This window comes from Acanthaster planci, linkage group LG01 (genome assembly GCF_054643075.1).
Source record: "Acanthaster planci isolate LZ-2023a linkage group LG01, COTS_SCS, whole genome shotgun sequence".
Lineage (NCBI taxonomy): Eukaryota > Metazoa > Echinodermata > Asteroidea > Valvatida > Acanthasteridae > Acanthaster > Acanthaster planci.
This window is the reverse complement of record NC_141777.1, coordinates 14,907,531-14,933,512: the sequence shown is the minus strand read 5'-3', so window position 1 is coordinate 14,933,512 and position 25,982 is coordinate 14,907,531. Positions and strand designations below refer to the sequence as shown.

The 25,982-nt window shown below is 40.5% G+C and overlaps 1 protein-coding gene and 1 pseudogene across 2 annotated transcripts in view; both read right to left on the bottom strand.

The window, feature by feature from the left end:
* The window catches only part of LOC147800455 (TOG array regulator of axonemal microtubules protein 1-like), a 54,153-nt pseudogene extending 53,539 nt beyond the window's left edge, over positions 1-614 (bottom strand). The window contains exon 1 of the transcript XR_015427475.1: positions 608-614. The product of XR_015427475.1 is annotated as a TOG array regulator of axonemal microtubules protein 1-like (transcript). The remainder of the gene's footprint in view (positions 1-607) is intronic.
* Positions 615-973: 359 nt separating this feature from the next.
* Positions 974-25,982, bottom strand: part of LOC147800454 (ubiquitin carboxyl-terminal hydrolase 34-like) — a 63,409-nt gene continuing 38,400 nt past the window's right edge. Inside the window, 17 exon segments of the mRNA XM_087140882.1 lie at positions 974-1,272; positions 2,046-2,258; positions 2,813-2,976; positions 6,379-6,562; positions 7,923-8,043; positions 8,614-8,822; positions 9,498-9,638; positions 11,914-12,038; positions 12,667-12,775; positions 13,504-13,695; positions 16,078-16,164; positions 18,550-18,627; positions 19,831-19,899; positions 20,709-20,915; positions 21,345-21,473; positions 22,107-22,292; positions 25,255-25,548. Coding sequence (XP_086997008.1) covers positions 1,105-1,272; positions 2,046-2,258; positions 2,813-2,976; positions 6,379-6,562; positions 7,923-8,043; positions 8,614-8,822; positions 9,498-9,638; positions 11,914-12,038; positions 12,667-12,775; positions 13,504-13,695; positions 16,078-16,164; positions 18,550-18,627; positions 19,831-19,899; positions 20,709-20,915; positions 21,345-21,473; positions 22,107-22,292; positions 25,255-25,548 — 2,676 coding nt within the window. The 3' untranslated portion in view covers positions 974-1,104.

Genomic DNA, 25,982 nt, shown 5'->3' with positions numbered 1-25,982 from the left:
AGTACATTGAAACTGAAATTTAACCCTGTGAAAATGACTGGGAAAAATTGTGAAAAGAATTCCCATTCAAATTCACAGCTAATTTGCCACTCATGAAAAACAAATGTGAAAATTTCTCTCACTTGTGAATTTTGTGAAATGAATACTCAGTTTCCCAGATGGGAAAAAGTGTACAAAGTTTTCCCCCTTTTGAGGTTAACTTTCAATTGCAATGTACTGTCCATGTACATTTTATTCGGACTTGTAGTTTTGGAGATATTGACCTTCAATGAGGTTCAGTGCACATTTTCAGCTCAAATTCTATAATTGGTTTAAGGACTGAAAATTTAAAACTTTCCGCAGGCCGTCTTAAAAAATTTAAAGAGCACAATCAATGAGATGGGGGGAGTTTTAAAAAAAGGGGGGAAAAAGTAACATGTTTTTAAAGCGTACGCAACCAATTAACCCCTTCCCCCAGCACACGGTTTGTACATGTATGCTCATGAAAATGACAAAAATGGATGACCCCTTAGAGGTAGAAATACGGCACAGGTCAGAATTTTAGCCGACACCCTAACATGATCAGTGAACCTGACACACTGTTCAATACACGCTTTGCGGTTTTTACCGTGCATTGCTGGTCCAATGCACGATAACGCTGACCCGGACCTCATTATCTTGGCAGGGCTTGTGACCGCAGACCGTAAAGGTGACCAACAACGTGTAGTAAAGCACTGCACATGCAGAGCCGTCGCTACAGCCTTGTGTAAGTTTTTGGAGCGATTCAGACAAAAACCCAAAGTGTTGCCTGAAAAACACTTTATCTTTGAAAATGATTTTGTGATGCCTGCCACATACAGGGTAAACTACTGACCACATTTCGCTGGAATTTTAAGATAACTTGAGCTGCAGTCAAACTGAATACTTTTCATTGTGAGAAACTAGGAAAATGACTGCTCAGGTCAACAAAGGCCTGGCTGTTCTGGGGTTTGCATGTAGTGTGTGCATGTTTATACTCAGCAGATCAGATTGCAGTGTCAGCGTTCTCTATTATGCAGGGGTCAGCGTGTTTCGTGTTTGCTGGACTCGATAAACGCTGACACGTTGAGTGTGTCTGCGTGTCGGCTAAAATTCTGACATGTAGGGTACTGTTACTTTCGTTATCCTTAATACATTTTTACCAATTTTTCCAACCAAACCAAAACAAAAAGCAAGGAAAGAATCAGCATAACTCACCAGTGACACAACATTGTTTGTGAGCTCTCCCTTGAAAAGGTCACACACCAAGTCATTCTTTCAGACAAACAAACAAAGGTGAGAGAAAATGAGATACGGGATTTAGACTTGGAGAAATGACTTCAAGACTGGAACTGCTCTAAACAATATCTGCAGCTAAAATTCTTACTGGTGTCAACTGTTACAATTTCAGGTTCATTTTTAAGACATTCTCCTCTAAATGATTATTCAGATTTAATGAAAAAGTTGACAGCCTGAACAAGAGCATTTGACTATACAGAAAAACCTATCTAATACTTTTTTTTTTAAGTTAGCAAGATTTCGATACATGTGTAAATGAGGTATAAGAGGCTCTCTCAGAATAAGTGAATTGTGCCAGATGTTTATGAAGACACTTCTCATAGTTCTTGCAAGTCTCAAAGCATACAGATCATTTTAGCATGTTTAGCAAGCTTAGCTGTCTTCTTGAAAAGTTTACAGCCTCTACACATTAAATTTCAAAAATTTCTCAAGTTCGTATTGTGTCTTTAGTTTAATCAATGGTGAAAAGCAGTAAACAAAATCAATATAATTTTGTGGTTCTCTTTCCAATTGTTAGCCCACTTGATGTTGAGACATCATGCTCTGAAAAATTATGAAACACAGGCAACATGCTGAAAGGCCAGAAGCATGTCCCAGGTTTATGGAATGAGCCAATCTCAAATTGAATTACATGTAGAAGTATGAATCACTGGCAACGTCAAACTAAATGCACATAAAAAGGCCCACCCCTGTTTGATGGAACAGTATTAAATTCCCAAATATCTATGACGATTTTTTTACTAGCATACCAATTGAGGTGTCATTTCCTCCATCTTGCTGATAAGGTCAGTGAAGAACTCAGTCATGTCTTTCTGCTCGCCAGTATTTAGGGGCTGCTTATCCATTGTGTACACCTTACAGAAACTGCGTGGGTTGTAGGCTTTTCTCTCACTGTCCTGTAGAAAAGCGAACATTCGCTGCAATTCCATCAAGATGCTGGCATGTTGAGTATCTTCTGTAATCTGTCATTTCAAGTCAAGAAAACAGTGTACATTACACCACATGCAAAACTGCTACAGTGGCTGTGAAGTTTTAGCATTAAGGCAAGTATTCACTGAAAGTTAAATACATTTTAAACTCCTGTCAAATATTATTTACAATATATTTCATGAAGCCCCATTTTGCTTTATATCCACCTTCCTCAGACATATGAACAAGCCTTAAAAGTCCCGAGATTCTTTAATAATTTACACCTTGGATTTCATTTCAAGCTTCTTATTCTTGCAAGTATCATAAAGAAATACTGTTTAGGAAAACACAACATCCCAGACAATGCCCATCCTGATGTATGTGTAACTTTTGCAACACTATTCAACGTCTGTCCACTACATGTCAATCAGCCAAAAACAGGTGTCTCTTACAGGAGTTTTCTAATAATGTACAAATATCGGCTCCGTGCTACAGATCAAAATTTCATCCCAAAACTTTATATTTTGAAGGTTTGTGCGGGCACAACCGACTGTGGCGACATTTATGATTAAACAGTCACATAAGATTTTGAAAATGAAACACACACCCTTGCACTGAGAATTGGAGCACGTGCTTCTGGCATCATGAACAGCTGCTGCATACATGAAGCCATGTAACATGTAGCGCCAAGGTTGGTCAATCCCACATAGCCACAGGATGATCTACCGTCATCTTGAGGCCAATATAACCATGGATATGGTCCATGTGTGCCTGGAAAAAGGACACAAACATTGCTATGAATTAAGAACATGGTAAGAGAGTATCACTTACTACAGCACAGCAAACTCATCAGGAAGGTACAATAAAAATGATATTCCAGTGCATATTCAGTAAACATAAAACTAGAGGTTGGTGTGGGAAACAGGACTTTTCCATGATAGTCTACACAAATTTATAGGATGATGTTATCCTGACATCACTATACGAAACATATGCTTTATGAATCCCTAGGTAATATACGAAGTGTCAAGTGGATTTGACTTAAAATGATGTCTAAATAATGATTAGGAGGTCACTTCATATATGATCAGGAGTTTGGGTTTGACCTACTGAATCAATTTCATGTTGATCGGAACTTGTTTAGTATGTGAAACAAATATTGTACTTTATGATGGTGTCACCATGGTATCACAAATCTTTCCAAACCTGCATAGCTACATGTACAACCTGCAATGCTACATGTCTGGCCAAAAGAACTGAGGAACTAGATGGAATGCTACAAGCTGGCCAAAAGAACTGAGGAACTATGTGGAATGCTACAAGCTGGCCAAAAGAACTGGGGAACTAGATGGAATACTACAAGCTGGCCAAAAGAACAGAGGAACTAAATGGGATGCTACACGTCTGGCCAAACGAACTGAGGAACTAGATGGAATGCTACACGTCTGGCCGAAAGAACTGATGGAATGCTTTATTCCATCAGTTCCTCCTCATCAGGAGACTGACTCAAATCGGATATAAGCATGGGTGGGTCAGGACCAGTAGGGGGTTCAAACGAAGCTAAGGAGACGGAGCAAAATCCCGCTGCCCGGTATGAGACACGGAAGGCACCGGGGTTGGGGAGTAAGGATCCCGATCAGGACGGGTAGCAGCCGCAGGATGAGAATAACATTGAATAAGTGCTGATATAGATTCTGTAAGAGCACGCAAGGTACCCTTGGTAGAAGGACAGCCCGACGATTTTTTGGCTTTCTTCTATAAGAGCGGTCGGAAGAAGTAGAGTGACGAGACGACTTGCTAAAGCTCAAGGGAAGTATCTTGGCCGGGAGAAGGAGCTTCAAGATTATCTTGCTGAACCCAAACGGGGGAAGGACAAGCTGATAAGGCATCCCCCTGAAGGGGATCAGCAACAGAGGAAGACCGTTAACCACAACCCCAAAGCAGGCCTGAAGGCTTGGCGCTTCTGGGCGAAAAGCGGACCGGTGAGACCGCATGGGCCCGACCCAGCCACTGAAGTGTGGGTAGAATCCCGACTGGGACTGGAACGGGCAGGAATCGAGCCGCTTTCTTCTTAGTCATGACGGTCAGGCAAGAAGCCATCGCAAAAAAACAACCAAACATGAAGGGTAAGAAAAGCACCTGGTGATATTCGTCCCATGAAGTCAAGCAAGTCATGCTCGGTCAAACCAGGGCATGGGGTGCTCGGAAGTTACAATCACTGTTAGTGGTGGAGCTCTGGCAGCAACCCCGAGCTACGTGTTGCGATGCATCAAAAGAGCAAAGCAGTTCCGGCAAAGGGCACTGAACCGCAGCAGGTTGCTAGCTGAGCAATGGCACTGTCAGGCAAACTGTGCAGGGAACGCTCTCTCAATAACGGCGGGTTGCTGTATATCAACAGTAACACCAGTCCAACCTGGACAGTAACCGTGAGTTGCGAATGGCTTGGAACCGGACCGAGCATCCACATGAAGAGTGCCAAGTCAAGCACTAAACTGCCCCGCGAAAAAGGGTGAACCCGCACACACTCCAACTGAAGCGGTGCGGAGACAGGCCAAGGGGATGCTCCAAGCTCGAAGAAGGCCCATAGGGAGAGACTTGCTCTCCCTGAAATAACCCTGCATAAAGCGGCGTTACCAGAGCGGACAGTAAGCAGAGCAGTGAGAGGCAATGGTAAGGCGTAAACTGCTTCTAGTTGCCCCAGCGCTCTCTCAAACGGTAGACTCGGCTACACTCCAGAAGGCAGTAGAGGAGCTTAGGAGGGTCGGTGGTGCCCATAGCTCAAAGATGGCCCGCAGGGAGAGCTATTGCTCTAAGGTCACCCTTATTCAGAAGCGTTACCAGAATGAATGTTAAGCCGAGCAGTAAGAGGCAATGGAGAGGCGTATAGTGCTGTGAGTCGCCTGAGGGTGCTCTCAAGTGGCAGACTCTGCTATGCTCCAGAAGGCAGTATGGAAGTGTAGATGGGCCAGTGACATTCAAAGCTCGGAGAAGGCCCGTAGGCCAAGAGTTCGCACGTAGCCCTCGTTGTGGGCGTGGTGAATGCGAATTGCAAGCAAAACTTGATGCTGGAAGAGCGAACTCGAGTGCTCGACAGTACAATACTGGAGCAAATAAGGGTATCGCATGGTCGCACCCCAAACAAGCGATAGGGAATAGTAACCAAACACACTGTTCTATTCCCTCAGCCTGAAAGGACCGAAACTACTGAACCACTGTCCTACTGAGCTGAACGATCCCTGGCTTGCAACACCAGCAAAATTGAAGTGGGGTGGTAGCAAAACTCTCCTCAAATTGGAATCTGATGCAAAAAATAAGGGGACAAAGAAAAGCAACATGCCCACCAACCAAGATATATAGAAGGTAGGCAAAGAGACCAAACCAATTAAGCTTCAACAACTATGTACAAAATAGAAGAAACCGACTGGCAACAACCACCTAGAAATGAGGCCCAACAGGAAAAACTTGGCGTGTCCCAAGAAGCAAACAGTCTAACAATTGCAACACAAGCTGAACAAATGGCCTGAAAAATGACCCGAAAATCAGCAATACAGGAACAGTCTTACCATTAAGAACAAATAGGAGTAGAATATGAGGAATAACTGATAATAACTGGTACTGTTTGGTATCGGAAAGAGGACGTACAAAGTTTGGCCTGGCCGTCACATTGTGTGTTTGTAGAAGAAAAAAAAAAAAAACCAGAAAAATCGGCACTTGCAAAAAGAAAAATACGAGGAAAATCTGGCCCATCGATAGCAATAAGCAATTCTGAGAACAACCACTGGTCACATAGGACTTCGGCATGTTCACTATTTCGAACAATCCACCAAAACACAAAGTCATGTCGGAAAAAAGCAATGTATATTCCTTAGTAACACAACTCCACACACACACACACGTGTGTACACAACACGACTTGGCTGTTACCGAGTAACACCATGATGTTTAGGAGTCAGAGGAATATCATTGCATACATTAAATACGAACGTAAGTTTTGCAAAAGATACAGCTGAATCGTGAATCATCGAATTCAACTTTGATTTTATTACACAAAAAGAAACCTCATGCCATAAAACAGTGTTCTGACGTTAAGGTTAAGGTCATAAAATGAACCAAACACAAAAACTTCAACTTTGTTAGAGGTGCTTTTTAAGCTATAACCTAACCCATACATACCTGGAGAATGTTGTTCCAGCATCAGTCTGTGCAAGCAGTTGTAATTATCCTGGCAACCTTTGGTCAGTTCAATCAGAAGATCAAACCCTGCAAGCCTACTGCCCTTGGATTTACATTTGGGCAAACTGCGCTCTTCCATGTTAGGCACGGCAAAAAGACACTCAAATACACCAGTCAGAAAAACCTATGAGCGAACAGAAGGATTTTATAAGAGAATTGAGACTTTATGGTACAGTAGGGGCAAGAAAGTTGGGAACATGTTCAAACTTGATTGAAGCTGCCAGAATTATTTCAGTATAGGGCAATCTGATTCAAATCGTCATTTATTTGACACACCCATTGATGACAAGTCAAGACAGTACATGATGGACATCATTCTATTTAAGTTCAAAACAAAATGAAATCACTTGAACATGTATTTATTTTGAAAATTTTCCACGATGAAAACGTTTCTGCGGAATGCTGCTGGGCATCAGAATTACACCAACAGCACATTGATATGCATGTACGTATACACGTGCAGATGAGAATCTTTAGCTTGTCTAAAGGTAATTGTGCTTCAGATGTTATGCACACAGAGCTTTTCAAAATTAGGTTACCATGCTATTGTCCTTTAAGTTTTGAGGCAGATAGTAAATTAGTATAAAAAGCTTGTTACACAGTGGATTTCATTTGTTTTTAGTGAGATACACACATGTATATGACTATTGCATTCAAATTCAGTCAGTTTGCTGCAATTTTGTCTCGTGCAACTGGTCATGGTGGAAATAAAAAAGCAATTCATGTGTGTCATCCATTTTAAAGGTTTGGATATTTGTTAGGGTGAAAATATGTTTATTTTCTCTATATACTTTATATGTTTCTATTTATTTAAGCAAAAAAAGTCAGTCTAGAATATTTCTATGCTGTGCTCTTTTAACGCTTTTATTTTCTAGTTAAGAGTACGGCATTGTTCTTTGTTCCACTTTATTACTCGACAAATGATGACCAGTCACAATATAGACTATTTAGAGGTATCTTCATCCTATCTCTCCCTAGGCCATACCTCTGGGTACATGTACATGTAGGTAACATATCCTCCTCCAACTCATGAATATAAATAACAAGTGCATTAAAATGTATGACAAAACTCACATTTGGTTTCTCAATAACACCTTGACCAGCAACACACAACAAAATAACTGCAGAAATTAATGATCTACGGTAGAGTGCTATAATCATGAACTTCACAGTAAACAAAATGAAATCCTGTAGTGAACATTCAAAAATCAAGTTCAATATTTAAGCCAAATGAAGTTTTGGTTGATATTGAGGTATCTTTCCATCTAATATGCATGACGTGCAACGATTATTAATTTAACCATAAAAATCTACCAGTACATGAATATAGTTAAATGTTATCAGTCTTAAGAGGACACTGATCATTGCTAGATACAAACTGCATCACTATGATCATAAAATGGACCCACTGTTTCATCGATATATATAGCATCATTATCAACACAACTATTCATTCTCTAGAGCAAAACATGTTCTGTTCCTACCTGTCCGTCTTTGCTGAATTTAAATGGTGGGTTGTGCTTCATGACAGCAGAGCATAGCTTGAGTAGACCAGTAAGAGCAACATCCTCTGTTGTGTTGTGCCTTTCTTCAGAAACAGGCCGACTACAAAAGGAAAAGAACCATACTCATAGTATCGCATAGTCCATTTAAGGAGATTCTTAGGACAACTTGTATGAGGATATACCACAAAATGGATGGGCCTGTTCAGGAAAATGGAAGTCAAATTCTAGAACAAAATCGTTGGAAATCCATCATATATTGACTTCTTTAGACTCTTTGAATAAAAAGCTATTTATGAATGGGAATAAACATGTGCCGGTATTAAACGTTAGTTAGCAAAGCACACATTTATTCCCTTATTACAGCAGAAAAGCCTTGCTTTCTGAGCAGATGTGAAGTCTAGTTTCTTTTAGTTTGCATAAGAAAAGCACACAGGGCTTGTTGCTTTGATATACATGTATCACTCGTTTGTTGGCATCCAAATGAAAATGAACATGGACAAAAAATGCCCAGCATTCCTATCGATTTACACTGTGCATGATTATTTTAGTGGCCTTTAATGCCAAAGAGCTCTGATGAGTTACGATTCATTTTGTTAGGTTGGGTCACAGTTATAATTGGTCCAACTTTCAATCAGTAAATAGATAAATGGAAAACTGCAATGATGCACACCTATGAATCCCTTCAGCAAGATGCCTAGCAATGGTGTTGATATTGATGACCTTCTTTTCCTGATCTAGGGCTGGAGTTTTCTCGCTGTCAGTTCCTGAGGACCAATCATGTTGTCTGTCAATGTTATCCATGATAGAACACAACAGCCAGAAGTAGTTCCGACAGCCAGGACCATAGTCATCCATGGTCTTCTTGTAATCCTGAAGGAGCTGGAAACAAGAGTACATACCAGTAGGTTAGGAAACAAACAGGTGTTTGGATGTGGATCTGTCATTACAGTTACTTGAAAGACATCTCAAACTCCAAACACATTCATAAAATGTTCCACATCCAGGTGGAAAGTCTTGAGGCACACCTGCCAAGTAAGTGTAGAAGCTCTTGGTTTGCATACATCAGTTTGTGCTCTGTAGCCTTAAATTGCAGTATTTGGGGATGCTTGGTGGCAGCATGCACACAAGCCTGTTTTAAGTTGTTGCATCATCTCTAAACTTCAGTGCATATGTTTAAAATGACACAAATAACAAGAAAGGACTGCTGTGCTTACTGCCTATGGGCATTTCCAAAATGTTTCTACATGTACATGACAATGTTGCTACTTCAATGACAATGCATACAAAATTACAGGATTTAAAGATCTCTGACTTGAACAGATACAACCAAGCTCGTTTTAAATAGGACGTGAGGAAAAACAGACATTTTTTTGTATTTTTTTAAATTTTTTAAAAATTGTTTTATTATTGTTTTTTAGTGTAAAACCCTCGATAAGTATGACATCACAAATTCTAATGTTTGGTGTCATCCTATTTGATGCATGAGGTAAAAGATAAATACACAAAATGTGCATAAACCACATATGAATGTACTTGTTTTTTATTAACTCTAACCTTCTTCGGATGTATACTCTGTGCCAATGACAGAAAGCTGAGCAAACTAGCAAGCAGAGCCCATGAGAAATGTTGACACTGTCGACTGCTGCCTTCACACAATCTATACAAAGCATCACATACCTCTCGCCTCACATATACCTGGTGGAGAAATCAAGACAAATAGTTTCTCATTATCATTCATCCAACATGGTAGCCCTGAAGACTTGAGACCCACATTCAAGTCATCTGGATGGTACAGTTAACTCTTTATTGCCTAACTAACATATAGAGCCATGTTAGTGATCCCCAAACTCAGGATGTCCCAATGATGTCCCAGCCTAGTGGTTAAGTAAGGGTACGGCCTCCAAATTCAGTTACTCAGCACACTGCAGCGCAATGCTGCGCCTTAGCGGCAGTTTATTTGGCCCTCTGTAAATCTCAGTGAGGGCAGCTCAGGCCACAGCTTCATTTTGGATTGGTTATTGTGTTGGCGGCATTGTTATGTTAATACAGCTCGCCCCAGCAGACGTTGAGAATGAGTTATCAGTGCCACGTGGCCGCCCTAGAAAATTACCTTGTTCAACAACAAAAGCTACTGAATTCCCAAGGAACAAAAGCAGTTCACCTCTTTTTCAAGAACAGGGAAGGTTCGATGCCAGTATGGCTTCATACAAACTAGAACTACCTTTGTTTCTTCATGAAGAAAAAGTAAAGTTGCAAAAAGCTTTGTGTTTAAATATGTAGGTCCAGTTTATTTTTTCACTAACCAAGAAGTTTTACTGAACTCATATTCGAAACAAACGGAATAATTATTTTTTATTATCCCTCAGGTCTCAAATTTTACAACGGCCCTTAAAATTAGTCAATTGGTGACGATGTGCCCCATCCTTCTTAGCAGTGGTAGCCCTCGAAATACTATAAATGTTTACCTTGTGTTTCTGACCTCAATGCAAAGAATTATCATGGTCCAGCCAAAGCTGGCGTTTGAAAAGCTCAGAAAATTTTACGAACAGTGCTGGCCATTTTGTGTGCTAATAAGAATATTTTGGATGCTAACACTTATGAACTGTAGCCTTTGATCAAGGCACCGCCTTGGACAGTCGCTCTAGAGCAAGGAGCTGGAGGAGACTAGTTTCAGCACCAAACCAACACATGAAGAAAGACTACATGACGAATCACATGCACGCCCAAAATAAACTATGCACATGCAGTAGCCGAGCTGTATGTGTCGTGGACTGTGCACGCTGCCGCAAGCGCCTTTGGAGTTTTGTTTCCAGTGGTTTATCTGAATTATTCAACATGATGTTTACTAATTATTCACATTTCTCTGAACCAATCGTGTTTTGGGGGCTAAGTAGGCTTAGCATATCTAGGCTACTTACGTTCATGAAGTCTTTACACAATGGTGTGGCCTAGTATATGAAACTTTTGCTATGTCCAGTTGGAAGATTGACAAATACGTCTTGGCCCTCCAGAACAGCCTTCACGGCCAAAATTTACTGTTGTTTCAATTTGTCGATCGGAATCCCAAGCTTCGGTGCTGCATTGTCGTCTAGAGCTGACACCATTGCTGGAAAAGACGCCATATTGAATATGCACGTCCATTGCAACATACATGCATGATGTAATCCAATGACAGAGGCGATCATTTTGATTAGTGGAGACTTAAGCATGCGCATATATATAATCTGCTACCGAAACAGTAGTAAATGTAAAGAAAAACATAAGCTACGTTGGGCAAAACTCCAAAGGCGTGCGGGGCGTGCATGCAGTTCGTTTTGTAGTCTTTCTTCATGCGTTGGTTTGGTGCTTAAACTAGTCTCCGCAAGCTTCTCGCTCTTGAGCGACAATCTATTTCGCTGTGGGCGCCTTGATCAAAGGCTAAATGAACTGTGGCTTGCACAGTTTTCCTAACCAACAAAGAAACCTATCCATCATATTTTGCTTGATTCCCAGGTTTTCAGTTTCTACAACTCAACCAACTTCTCATTATATTTCTATTTGTAGTACCGGTGTATGCCACTATGTTACTTTTTAAATCTCATTTTGTTTAGCCATTCATATAACAAATCAATATACATTATTTTTTCCTCAAACGTGCCGATGGTTTCTCCTTGCTAATTGGTAGTTGTTAACATTCCATCTTCTCCTCTGTCCTGTATTACTGAAATTCAGTTTAGTTTCTGCCTGTATCACGTCCAACATTATTTGGGTGCATCCACATGTAACTGAATACTAGAACAGTTTTGATGTGTCTATGTTATGCCAGCAGCTAGATGTACATGTAACTCATGGCATCCACCTTCCCTTTTGTACACAAAAATACAGCACAGCAAACCACTAATGCAATGGTACATGTATAGTGGTGGCATTGCAGTTCTTCAAATTTCTACTCATTTTGAAATGCAAACTACCATCAGCGTGATCTGCTTACCTCACTTGTCTGAAGTACAAGTCTCTGTAGCCATTTGTCAAAGAGATGGTTCTGGCAGAGTGCCACTCTGACTTCTGGGTCAGTGTATGCCCACGAAACTAGCAGCTTCAATGCACAGTGGATGACTGGACAAAAGAATTGTATTTAAAATGTACCTGTAGTGACATGGGTTCAACTTGTTTTCAAAATCACATGAACAACAGTCTGCTGGATTTGATAAAAATTACATCAACAACTGAAAAAAATGTAAAGGGGAAAATTTGATTTAAACCTGTTAACTCTTTGACAAGAGTGTGATGACTATGGTCTTTTTTCAGCCAACATTTCAAGCAAGTTGCAATAAATTAGTTGAAACACAATGGTAGCACCAGAGCACAAATTTTGCCACTATGACCACTGAACCACTTCAACTTGAAATACAGTCATATACATACATGTATTCCAGAAACATCTTTTTTTTACCTCAGTGATCCTGTCCTTTGACTAAAGTCACAACAAGCAAGCTTTTACCAGAAAAAAGATGGTTAATTTGGTTCCATCTAAAAATATAGCTTGGCCAAAACTTGTTCCCAGGTTGTTTTCTTTCTCGGTGACATTGAGCTTGATCTTCTGATCCAAAATCAATGGAAAGGGCATATCTTCCTTAACATTCAGGATTCAAAGGGGTACAACCACATCTAATCAGCTCAGAGTACTGCAGGGTAAAACTTATCTCGTGAAAGAGTGTGCAGTTTAGTTGCTGTTCCTACTTACCCCAGTAACCAGCTCGAACCTTAACAGTATCTGACGGAGCAGCTGCTTCGTACAACACAGCCATTAATCTGTCTAAGACTCCCTGTCCAGACATTAACTCAAGGAGTTGCTGAAAGAGAATATGTAATGTGGAGAACTTCAAAGATGCTTCAAAGATAGTCTGGCTGCAGGTTCCATTTAATCTTATTTGTCTATCTTTAATGTATACCCACATATCTTAGAAACATATCAATCACAACTGCTATCAAACTAAAGTCATGAAATTGGGCACAAATTTGTGTAATGCTTCACTTTTTGTTAAAGGTGAATTCATACAAATAGATGGGCATAATCAAACATTATCTTTGAGAAAAAAGTGAAATATTACCCAATGGTTTGAACTTCCTCAATACAAGCCTTTTTTTTAAAGAAATGTAGCCTTATATACCTAAATAAAAGCCAGTGATGTTTTCCTTTTGACAATGAGTCTGACTGTGACCATCATCTACAGGGATAGGTGTCACTTTACTTCATAATACTGCACAGAATACACATATTTCAAGCGATAAACATAAATTTGATTTGCTTTTGCATTTTGCCAGTCCCTTTTACCAAAAGGCATATTTAGTATTAAACGCATTCCTACTATTTGCAGATACTATTGCTCAAGAAATAACATAGATCGACTTTCCTCTTTCCAGTTAATTTCACTTTCCAGCCAATTTGTAGGCTACACAATAGCTTCACATAATTATATGGTTTGTCTAAATCCAAGTTAGACAAATGATAACATTTCTACAAAACAGTAGAAATCAAATCAGTTAACACTGATGCCTACAGGTATGCAGATAAACGTACCTTTGATAGTTTTGTTGTGATACCTCCGAAATCTGTGCTGTTCTGTTTTGTTCTGTGTGGGTATTTATGGGCTACCTCCTCACTGGAGGAATGAGCCTCAAACACATCATCCTGTCCTTGGTCTAAGGCAGTCTGCTCAATGGCAAACTCATTGATCAGTTTCAGGATACAAGCCAGGCAGTCCTGTTGCCACTTTTCAGAAGAAAGACATGGAAATCAGTTTAATATTGTCAAACATATTTGACACACTTCGGGAGGTTGCAGCCAGGAAATATGCTACCAGGTACACTGGATTTTAACTTTTTAACTATGCTCTTCAATGTTACAATGCCAAAACACTTAACCACTAGCAGTAGGAAATACAAAAGCAATATTTCTTTCAAGCACATAGAACATTGATTACTTTATTGCAGGAAATAAATGGTGGATAACATTGTGAGAGATGTTCTGACCATTTACTATATCTCCAAGGAAAAAGTTAGCCTGTTCAGTAAAACTGCCCCATGGACCCACATGCATGTACACTGGCGAGTGAAAGTTTGCCCGCACCCATAAAAAACGTTATGTGCTGTCAGTTTTCAAATAAAACATACTGATTAAATCAAGCAAACAACTCCAGTGTTTACAATAATATGTATTACTTTATATAAATTCACTTACGCTAGAAAAATTAGGTGTTTGGGGTCCCCTGGGTAATTAAAATGACGTTTAATCTTCTGTAACTACACAAAGTAAATGTAAAAATCCAATATGGCGGCGCCCATGCAACGGAAAAGCCACGATGAGTGAATCAATGATTCAGTATCGCGTATAAGCCCCACCAGCATCAATGACTGCTTGGCATTGTTGGCCCATGGAACCCAATAAATTTGCCAGGATCTGAGGATCCAAGCGTTCCAAATCCGCTGGAGAATTTCGAAGAGCTGGCCTTGATTTCGAGGGCGAACTTCACGATGGAGTTGCCGCTCGAGCTCGTTCCACAAATTCTCCAGCGGATTCAGATCTGGGCTCTGGGCAGGCCATTCCATCAACTGGAAGTCCCAACTACCCCCCATCTCTCGGACGAAATCTGGGGTTTGATTGGCAAGATATTCCCGTGTAATTCTAGCGGTGTGCGGTGGGGCATTATCCTGCAGAAACAGGAATTCCGTGCCAATCAAACGGTGGGCAGAAGGGAGCAGATGGTTGTCGAGCACGTTTATGTAGCCCGCAGCGTCCATGTTTCCGACGACCTGCACCAGGTCACCGACACCGGCAGAGCTCATGCAACTCCAAACCATGATTCCCGTGCCTCCGTGTTTAACCGATGGGACAACGCAGTTCTCTGCGAATTCTTCATTCGCGCAGCGTCGAACATAGACACGCCCATCAGACTGGAAGAGCTGGAATCGGCTTTCATCAGACCAGAGAACCTTCGACCAGTCGTCAGGGCTCCAGGCGAGGTGCTCACGTGCCCAGCGCAGCCTTTGGGCCTTGTGGTCTGCAGTGAGGCGTGGCTTATGCCTTGCAACTCGCCCGTGAAACCCGGCTGCTGCTAGGCGACGAGAAACAGTTGTCCGGTGAACTGTCACTCCTGTGGCGTTGGCCACTTCCACCGTGATCTCGGGGGCGGTCATAAATCTGTTTTGGCGGCATGTCCTGATGAGATGCCGTTCAGCCCATTCACTCAGAGCCTTTGGCCGGCCAGAACGTGGAAGAGTATCCATTAAATTATTCTCTTCCAACTTACGAAGATTATATCTCACCGTCTTTTGATTGATCTCCAACCTTCGGGCAATTTCTCGATTAGAAATTCCTTCCCCGTGGAGGGCTTCGATCATCCCTTTTTGGACGTCTGTGAGATGTGATTTTCGTGGCATTGTTGATCGTTAGATTGACAGCAATAGAGTGATTCACATGCAGATATTTTAGCTGAGTAAGCGTATTTACCATATTTATGAATGACGGTGCCATACGATCTGATAAATATTCATTTAGGGCGCTGAAAAACTTGTTTGCCACAGCCCGCTGTGAATTTAAATACCCAGATAATGTTATTCATGAGCTCATTAATATATTATGATGTCATCCAAAATGGCGTTTCAATACAGCGTTCGGGCTGTTCGCAGATTCTGCGTGTTCTCTGTTAGAATTTGATCCCATAGACAAGCAAAAATATGACTAAAACTGAATAAAACAACCATGAAGGACACAGGGAGGGAAAAAAGTTATGTTGGAGGTAATTTTTATTAAAAAATGAACTCGAGAAAATTTTCACAGAAGGTGCGGGCAAACTTTCGCTCGCCAGTGTACATCCATCATACCAAAAAGAACAGCAAATTGTGGGGTGAGGCAAAATCAACCACAAGCAGTGTAAAATGGCTCTTGACAGGACTTGAGATGGACTTCAGTAGAGTCATGGCGAACCGGCGTTCAATCATAATAAATCAAACCAATGGAACTTCAACAACTTTCTCTCCATCACTAGTAAACAACGATTGTCAAGTGCAGGAAGACACCAGGAAGTGGCAGCAGAAAGATCATAAAAAACTTAGAACCCCACGTCTCACAATCAATCCACACAAAACAACTCACTAGATTCCAGAGCTGTCCACTCTTTGCCTCCAGGTTCCCAGATACAAATATGTTGAAAAGGTGACTTAATCCTCCACTCTCAACAAACTGTACAGAAAATGGGAATGACAGGGATGCTTCATTAATGCCAATTCTTAGGTTTGTAGGTTATGTAAGAGAAAATGCCCAAGATTCACCCCCAGGCCCATTCTTTGCGACCAGTCGTGCACAGGGTTTCCTCATAATAAGGGACTCTGCTTATACATAGTGTTGTATTCAAGACCATCGCAAGTTCCTGCAAGTCCCTCTAAGTCCATCACAAGTCATTCAGTCTTAAGCCAATTCACAAGCTATTCAAATGAGCTGTGACAAAAGCATTCCTTTGTCACTGTTCACACTGACGCTTAGGACTGGTCTTGTGAAGGGATTTGTGACTGGACTTGTGAAGGAACTTGTGAAAGAACATATGATAGACTCCAATAAGACACTGCTTATGCATGTACGGTGTATACAGTATACAGTGCAGTGCAATTGAGAGCTCACCGACAAGAGTTGTGGTTGTGCACTAAGCCTATGTGTGTAGGGACTGAAATGGGCCACTTCGCACACATTGTGCGCATGGATTGTTTCTGTGTACGAAAACATGGTCGCCCAACTCCCCGTAAACACGGTGCACCAAACTGATTTCTAGCTGTAGGGACCACACTATTTTTCATCAATTTGTGCACGAATGGATAGAATTTGAGTTGCCCAAACCCTCCATTGAAAATTCTGCCGAAAAAGTTCGAAGTTTTCTGGAAGTTTGATCTGCTTAAAACCAGCATTTTTCCAAGTGGAATTTTTAAGGCTTTCTGGTACATGTACAAGAAACTACATGTCTACATGTATTTTGAAAAGAATGGGATGGAAACACCTTAGAGAGATTGAGGTTTAGATCGTGAAAATGGGTGCATTTGACTGCCCAGTGATGAAGTGCACCATGATTTTCTGAATGGCGTTCGTGCAACCCGGCTGGTCAGCATGGCGTCTGACGCGGTAGCTTCACACATGCTGTTGTACATGGATGGATATGGACTGCCTTCAGAGAATTTGTCTATGATGTCATGAGTTATGGTAATCACTGTTTTTATTACTGCTTTTCCAAGAGAAATAACAAGTATTATGATATTTGGTGGCTCTTCTGACTTTGTTCCTCTCAATTCTTACTAAAAAGGTTGTACATTCAAACACAAATAAAGTGTGGTTGGGGGATGTTTTGGGCAAATTTTCAGCTACATGTACTTGTGAACTTCATACTTTAAAATATATTTTTTGGGGCTGGGGTTAATTTCCTTCTTAATTGGGTAAAATATGATTACATTTTCCATTTGTGAAAATGTGCGAATGTGTGAAATCAGCTGATATGAGGAAACATTGCATGCCTGTTCATGGAGTATATTCTGGGTTCACAGTTTTAATAGAAAAACTTTTACACTAAACTATGTCTTCCCTGGATGACACCACAGCAACAGCCCCCTAGGTTGTCCAGGAAAACATTGATAATTTTAAGTATTTTAAAAATTGCACTTTTAATGCAAAAACCCAAAACCAAAAGAATGTCAAGAATTTTCTAATACTAAAGAAGAGTAAAAAGTTGCAGAAAAATTGTGTCTAAGATAAATTCTTGTAGCTGCACTTTAAGGCTGAGTTCGGGCCGCTTGTTCTCGTTTGTTCACTAACTGCTCGATTTGTTGTTTGTGGGTCGGTCACTTGAATGCCGGGAATGTACAACTGGTTATCAACGCTAGTGTTATTCGTGGCAAGCAACATGGCAGCGTCTTTTGTGCCTTCTTCGGGAGTTAGGCACCAAGTCAAAATAGAAACGGTTCATGAAGTGGGAAACGATACATAAACGATAAGCTCCTAACCCGCTTCAGAGTAAAGCAGGTAACGATATCACTACCTGAACGCTTGTGGTTCGATGAACACCACTCCTGGGTGATGTTTTCTAACAATAGAGAGCCTGTGGATGAACTGGCCCAATTTACACAACAAAGCCGATGCACAATAACCATTCCTGGTAAGCTGGGAGTCAGGGCTTTTGTACCAAGGTGGGGGAGATGGTAGTATGCATCAAAGGGGTTGCCGCATAGCCAATTCTCTTTCGGGAAACGGTGCCTTGCATTTCCCGCTTGGTCAACCGTTTCTATTTTGACTTGGCGCCTTAATGTTGGATAACTGGGCTAACTTCTTTTCCATTTAAAAAACGTTCATTTCTGTCAAACTTTCCATTGTCTTTGGCTTTGTAAAGCCATATCAGTACTTTTTGCGGCTGTTCAAAAATCAAATCTCACTAGTTTTACCGTGTGTTCGTGTAAAATCGTGACAAGGAGGTGGTGTGTGATCCTGTTCCAAGAACAGTGTTCTTCAGTCTTGTTCCCGCCGTTTGAGCGCGAGAACACGAAACCTGTGTCAAGAACGGACTGCCCGAACTCGACCTAAAAAACAACTTACCATGATGTTCCATGAGTCTTTGCCATCATCTGATTCAGTAGTTGAAAGACAACATTCACTTTGGTTGAGATGAATCCCCTGAAACAAAGTCAAAGAAACAAAAGTTTGAAAAGGTGCATTGGTCTAACAACTGCAGGCATCAGCAGAGCTACTGTCTGAAATGTATAGAATATTCTGCAGATACACTACAGTGGAGTGACATCAATGTACACAGTCTTTAACTTGACATGCACTTGCATTTTATAAGGTCACAACTCTTGGCTTTCAAGCCATATTCTTTCGTTCCTTTTTTCAACCTACTGGCCTTCACTCTCGGCTTTTCTCTAAATCAACAAAGGACATCTGTTGGTAGTTCACATATTACCCTAACAAACATGTACACACTGAGAATCATCATCCAGAACCAGTCTCTGTCGCGTGCTGATTCTTTTTAAGGGCAAAAACTGACCAAACCAAACATATGATCTTGAAGAAATGTTCTCTCAGCATGGCGTCCTTGACAAAGGAAAAGAGAATTTGAGAGGACTTAAAGACTGACTCCAATGATGCTCACTTTTCTCATGTTGAATCCTACTCAGAAAAGCCAAGTCTAATAAAAGTGGCACATATCAATATTTCCCTTGCAATACACATTTTTGTGTTAATAAAAAAAAAAACAGTTTCTGTACCCATATTTCCTGTGAGTCCAGTCCGGTATTGTAAAAATTGAAGTGTCATCATGACTCATTAGCATCTCATGAATATTGATTTTTGCGATGTATTATCGTGGAGAGGAAATACCACAGTGTGGGTGCTCCAGGCATGCACAGCACATGTAGCAGCGAACGACAACACGAACTTGAAGAATGCTTTCATTCTTCAGGGACTCGAAGAATTTCAATCCCGGTTCTACGCGGGGGGAGATGTAAATTTATTAATTGCCCTGCTCGACATGTATTTTAACACTGTATACTAAGTGTATGCCACCGAAGGCTTGTGAAAAAAAAAACCACAAGCCTATTCGGGTGGGACTCGAACCCACGACCTCCTGCTTACTAGTGCAGACGTCCTAACCACTCAAACACCAAGCTTGCCGGTGTTGGCTGGCTGGTTCGAATCAGATGTAGCAGTGGGACCACAAACAATTATTTCAAAGACAGATTTGTGCCAGGGAGATGTAAATTAATTTGGATTTTTGCCCTGCCCAACTTTGCTCTTTTAAGTTCATGACAGTACTTTGTTATAAGAAAGCTCTTCACATAAATGCCCAACTGTACAAACAACAATGTCACAAGCACTCACCTTAAGGTCTACAGTGCCCAATTCTGATGAGCTCGTCACAGGACTATGATCTCCTCTTCCAACACGTGGCTGGAAATAAATGAAAGTTTCGTTTAACCAAATATTTCTGTACGAGAGGGAACTGGGGATAAGCTTCCCAACTCAAGCAAATGTTTACTACCAGAATTTGCATAAAACATTTTGCGTATTTGATACAGTCCTATTTGTCAGGAGAAGCTTTAGGAATAATCAATGTTGGAGTACAACATTCCTGGACTGTCTGCTATGGTAAGAACTGTGTTGAGAAGTTTTCTTTTGGATCACACTGTGGTGACTTCAGAATACATGTCCCAACAATGACTTCTGTACATCAAGTTTGGTCTTTGCAAATACTCAGAAAGAGTAAGTGTGCATGTGTGTACCCCAAAGCAATGTAATTAGGGTAAGTATCTAGCTTGCACTAAAACCATGGTATACATTGATCACCGCAGAGCACTTGATATACAGACTGCTGTCTGAGTAGCTTATTTCAGCATGGCTCTAATAACCAGAACCATACTGAAGAGCCAACTGCATGCATTCTATTATATGCCACAAATAAATTCAGCTGGCCAGAATCTTAGAGCATTGTAGTAACACTGTTTTTGTTTTGACAAATATTTCAACCAAAGCCTGTTTTAATTTTCAGAATCACCTCCATTCAAATCACAGCAGAATGGCTTACGGTGCTCAGCAATATCAATCACATTACCTGCCATCCAAGTCTACAACAAAATACTATTTACTGTTCACAAAAATGTTGACAAATTGACATCAAAACCCTCATATTACACGCTAATTTCTCAGCAAACAGCTTATCATTTGCCTCAAACTGCGACTGTTCAAGCAAAACATCCTACCAGTGATTTTGCCCGTTTCTTCATTCCTGGCTGGCCAAGTGATTCAACAATTTGAAGTGAGTACAGCAACTTGTGGGTGTTGCTCACATCTAGAAGCTCTGGCCAATTAGGTGTAGAGCCCGACAGACCACTAGCTCTTTCATCTTCAGCTGTTTCTGTATCCTCTTCAGTGTCTATATGATCATCTTTGATTGATGCTGCTGAATCCTTTAAAAACATTATTACAGTTGGATGAAAACACATCTCATAAAATCTTTCCACTTGTCTCTTTTCACACTGTTTCAAAAACCATTTACAGCTGGGGAACTGTGAACCTAAAATGTGCCCCATTACAACATCTGTTGTTTGTAGTTTCTGCAATGAAGATTTCCCTGCAAATACTGCACTGTTTTGCTTAGTTTATACTGTGGCAAGAACAAATAGCAGGGTAAGCTACCAGTATGGCAATACCCCTAAGGGCTGAAGATGGTATGTATTACAATGAACTATCCTTGTGAAGTACATGTATAAGCAAGAGCAGAGTAACATTAGCAGGAAAAATAAGCATAACCTACACACTGGATATTTTGGATAATCACAGCTTCAATGGAAGTACACATATGGTTGTATTTCTCCAAGAATTACATATATGCATACCGTTGCTGCAGTCAGTACTTTGAACTTGTTCAGCATGTCTGGACTGGTTGGCAGGAGCATCAGGAGATGCCACACATTGCGAGACAACATCTGAGTCCTACCTAGCAGTTCCTGAGCAGCCTCTCCATCCTTCAACGATGGGAACAAGGCAATTGTGTTCTTTGAATATCTTACACTGAGTCCTGCAATGCTCAATAGGCCAGTTACATGTAGATAACAAAGGCAGATTTGGATGAACTTTCCTTTTTGTTCCTATTTATAAAATCACAGCAAAGGTAAGCTTTCGAATATAACAGTGTGGTCTCTTGAGATCACAGCAATGTTTTCATAAGAAAAGTGTCAATTACTTTTTCATTGCAGCAAATACTAGTCCTAAGTATGCTGATCAGAATGGAAATGAGGGCAGTGGTCACGGCTAAGACTTGACAAGAGTAAGCTTAAAAGAAGTGAGACACAAGAGTTACAATTATAAGGTTTGTCACTAATTTATAGCCCTTGAAGATGGGACCAAGCCAAGGGTCTACTATTGTCAATCCATTCAAACACACTTTTGGGTCTTATCACAAAAACAAACCTTTTTTTTACATTGCAATTTTCTGTACACTGCAGTCAGGGTTGATAAAAATCATGATTTTAAAAAACATGGGTTTTTTTTGAGAATCCAGAACTCCAACAACATTCTGCCATGTGTACCAGAAAAATGTGCACAGGAAACAGTTCACTTTCTGTGAGGATACACTCCTTCTCCCCTTGTAGACTCACATAATTTTCTGCTTGAAGCTCATTGAGTTGCTGTAGCAGGTTAAAGAGGCAGCCAAAATGTGGCTCTTGCAATAGCAACATCATGGGAAGTTTGTCCTGTGGGGGAGGTGGCAAGCAGGAGGCTGGCAGGTCCATACCATCTCGTTTCCTTTCCCGACGGACAGCACCAAAGGAAACAAACACCAGCTGGATATCAAGATGACAAAAATACACGCAATATTTTTAATGGGTAGTTATATTTTTTAAGTTATTTATTCGTTCATTCAATGAACAAAATGTAATTACCAGCAAATACCTAGGTCACATCAGCAATAAGAGTGAATCTCAATTATACAGACATTAAAGGGAAAAAAGAATAAAGAGCTTTCAATTAAGGGAATAAATATGTGCTTAGCCAGTCTTAAATATTTTATGTAAGAACACTCGGAGAATCGACACAACTAATTATCTCCTGAAAGTCATACAAGTTCAACAGTTACAAATATCTGATTTGTGAAGCACTTTTTCTTCATTTTTTAAAAATCGCTTTGCCATGTTATGGTATGTTCCTCTCACAACCAGTCTTAACAATCTTTTATATAGAGACTGGCAAGTGCATGGCACGTACTGCATGAGGTGCCCAACAGCACAGCTAGCCAGCATTTTATCAACTGTTGAAGACAGGCCACACAACAGGCTCTCCACTAATAGGAATGGCTAAACCATCTCGGTTTACATAAACGAAAGTTTAATGTATCTGTAGCATATGACATAGCCACATTTATTCTGAAATATTACACATCAAACACTTCCAACATCAGCAGGGTACTCAACTTTTACTTTGGTTTTAATTTTCTGAATACTTCTTTCATCCCAACCATCAAAGGACGGTCATGACCACTGAGTCAAATAACAGCACTACAACAGCAACAACCACGTTGACAGGTCACCAGGTTGAACTGCAAGTTACCAGGTTTGAACTGCACATTAACAGGTTTAAACTACACACCACTAGGTTTGAACTGCAAGTTACCAGGTTTGAACTGTGAGTCATTAAGTTTAAACTGAAAGACACCGGGTCTGAACTGCAAGTCATTAAGTTTGAACTGAAAGCCACCAGGTTTGAACTGCAAGTCATAAGGTTTAAACTGAAAGTCATTAAGTTCCAACTGCAAGTCACCGAGTTTGAAAAACAAGTCACCCAGTTTAAACTGCAAGTCACCAGGTTTGAACTGCAAGTCACCAGGTTTAAACTGCAAGCCACCGAGTTCCAACTGCAAGCCTCTATGTTTGAACTGTAAGTCACTAAGTTTGAACTGCCAGTCACTAAATTTCTACTACAAGTCACCAGGTTCAAACTGCACGTCACCAGGTTTAAACTGCATGCCACCATGTTTGAACTTCAAGTCACCAGGTTTGAACGGCATGTCACCAGATTTAAACTGCAAGCCACCAAGTTCGAACTGCAAGTCACTAGAATGAACTTAAGTGACAAAGTCTATTTAAGAAAATATTAACAGAAACCTTTTAACTTATCAACAAGCATCACTTTCCATTTATAATACATGTTAAAATCTTCTTCATGAACACCTCAGACAGTCTCCCTGTTTAACAACAGTCAGTCCGCAGTGCCTGCTTTAATGAGGTCAAAGTGTAAAATTTCTTTGCAGACCCACACATGTGGTTTGAGTGGCATGAAAAGGTGAGAGTTCGAGCAAAGTTTTTAATGAACAAGACGTTTAAAATGTATTCAGCTGTCTGTTAAGATGGCGTGGTAAGTAGGTAGAGCTCGATGTTCTGATTTTCATGATATGAACTTTGTCCATATCATGTGAGGTACTGGCAAAAAGTTGAAACTTTAAAGATGGGTTGTGTTTTGTTTAAATGTTCAGATGTATTTTAGGTTGCTGCACCCTGACCTTGCTAGAAAACAATTACTGAAACTTCTATTACAGATAAAAGAAGTATGAATCGATCTTTCGTATGATATAAGGGATGACTTGTGGCAACGAAACATGTTTTTTTTATGTCACACTTTTTATGGGCAAGATTTCTTTTTGTTGGGCAGTAAAATGGTCTCAGTCAGTCTTCCATTGCATATTATGTGACTACAATGCTGGAATGTACAAGGTATGTACCACCGTCTGACTGTGTACTGTTATCTTGGGGATTAATGCTTCAAGAAAAAGTATATCTGACTTGCAGTAAGGCCTACGCTTATATAACCTGAGTCTAAATCCCCCAATAAACCAAACAATGTCAGTGAAAACCTTTCCCTCTTAAATGTAAAAGAAATGCAGTTAAAGCAAAAGAGATTAATTGGTGATTTAAAGAAAACAGCACCAGATAATGCATATAAGCTACATACAGAAGTTAGAAAAATAAATTAAAAAAAAAAATCCTGTTGTATTTTCCGTCTTTACATACAAATCACCCCTGAACAACCTTTTTCCAAGTTAAACATTTTTATTTATATGTTTTCCTGCTTACACGTGCAACTTTCGACAAGAAATTCCGTTATTTTCACAAGTTCCTTCGTGTCTCGCTGTCACAGTGGTGAAAACACATGCGCAAAGCTCAGTATTAAAGCAATGCTGCGCTGGTTCCCGCTGTCCCATGAAAACAAACGCGGGATAGAAATGTTGCAACCAGTGTATACTAATGGTGATGATAAAGCATACTCCGGCAGTACACGCAAGCAACCCTACAGCTGTACGTTGAAAAACATCAATGTTGCAAGAAGATTTCTGCAAGTTAATTCACAGAACTTACTGTGAATTTAGCAGTTAGGTGAAATGGCAAAGTGGAGCGATTTTTTTACACCTACAATTAGATATAAACATATTGTTTCAGTGCATTTTCTCGCTGCCTAGCAACAACACAAATATCACTGCACTTTGGGGTGGGGGGGAGAGTCTCAAAAATGTATTTTCTGGCAAAGGCATGGTACTTCTCATGATTTAAAGACACTTTAAAAGTTTTAAAGCAGTTAGTCGGCTGAAAAAGCTTGTTGCTAGGGTAAACATGTATTCTAGCAACCACTGCTAAGTGCACAGTTGTTTTCATTGGCACTACCCCTTAAAATGATCAGTATGGTCCGAAGAACATATGTGCCAAGTGTGATGCATCTTTCATTTTCAAAGCAAATAATCAAAACAAATATATTTACCTGTAGATCTGAGAATGCCATTTCTTTCAGGCTTTTCTCATCAAGGTCAGGGGTCAATTCATGACCTGCAGATATCATTCGGACAGGCCTCTGACCCTGAATTGCTGACCCTGATAGGGCACCAGTCAAACCAGAGAAGCCTGAAGAAGTGGGATGATTGACTGTGCTGTCTTCATCCTCTTGTAGCTGCTGTTGTTGCTGCTGTAACTGCTGCTGTTGGAACTGCTCAATGATGTGCGTCACCTCTGCCCTCAAGTCAGCAACCAAGTCTGATGAACACAGTTCAACTGTAAACTGCAAGTTCAAATTTTAAAAAGGAAAAACTGAATAAGTAATGTCAGTGGATGTCAGATGGATTTTAAGGAATTTACAAAATTACACTAAAAATCGTGTATACAAAGTTCTTTCCATACCTTTGCCATATGTATAATCCAAGGTTTTTGCTCTGTAATGCTCATGACTGTTCTTAACAGGCAGCATATGGACTCACTGGATAGCCAGTAAATGACACCGCATGAACACTCATATTGGCTCATGTTGGCAGGACATACCATTGAAACACACTGGCATAGGCAACTGACATCTTCGTTTTAGTGGCAGTGCATATGGTAGCACTGTCGGTCAAATAATGAAATCATTTCTTACACCGTCTCACTGTTGTCACAAAGAACGGAATAGCTGTGAGGATCTACAATGCTCAAAAAGAAGTCTGTATCACAATAGGTTGG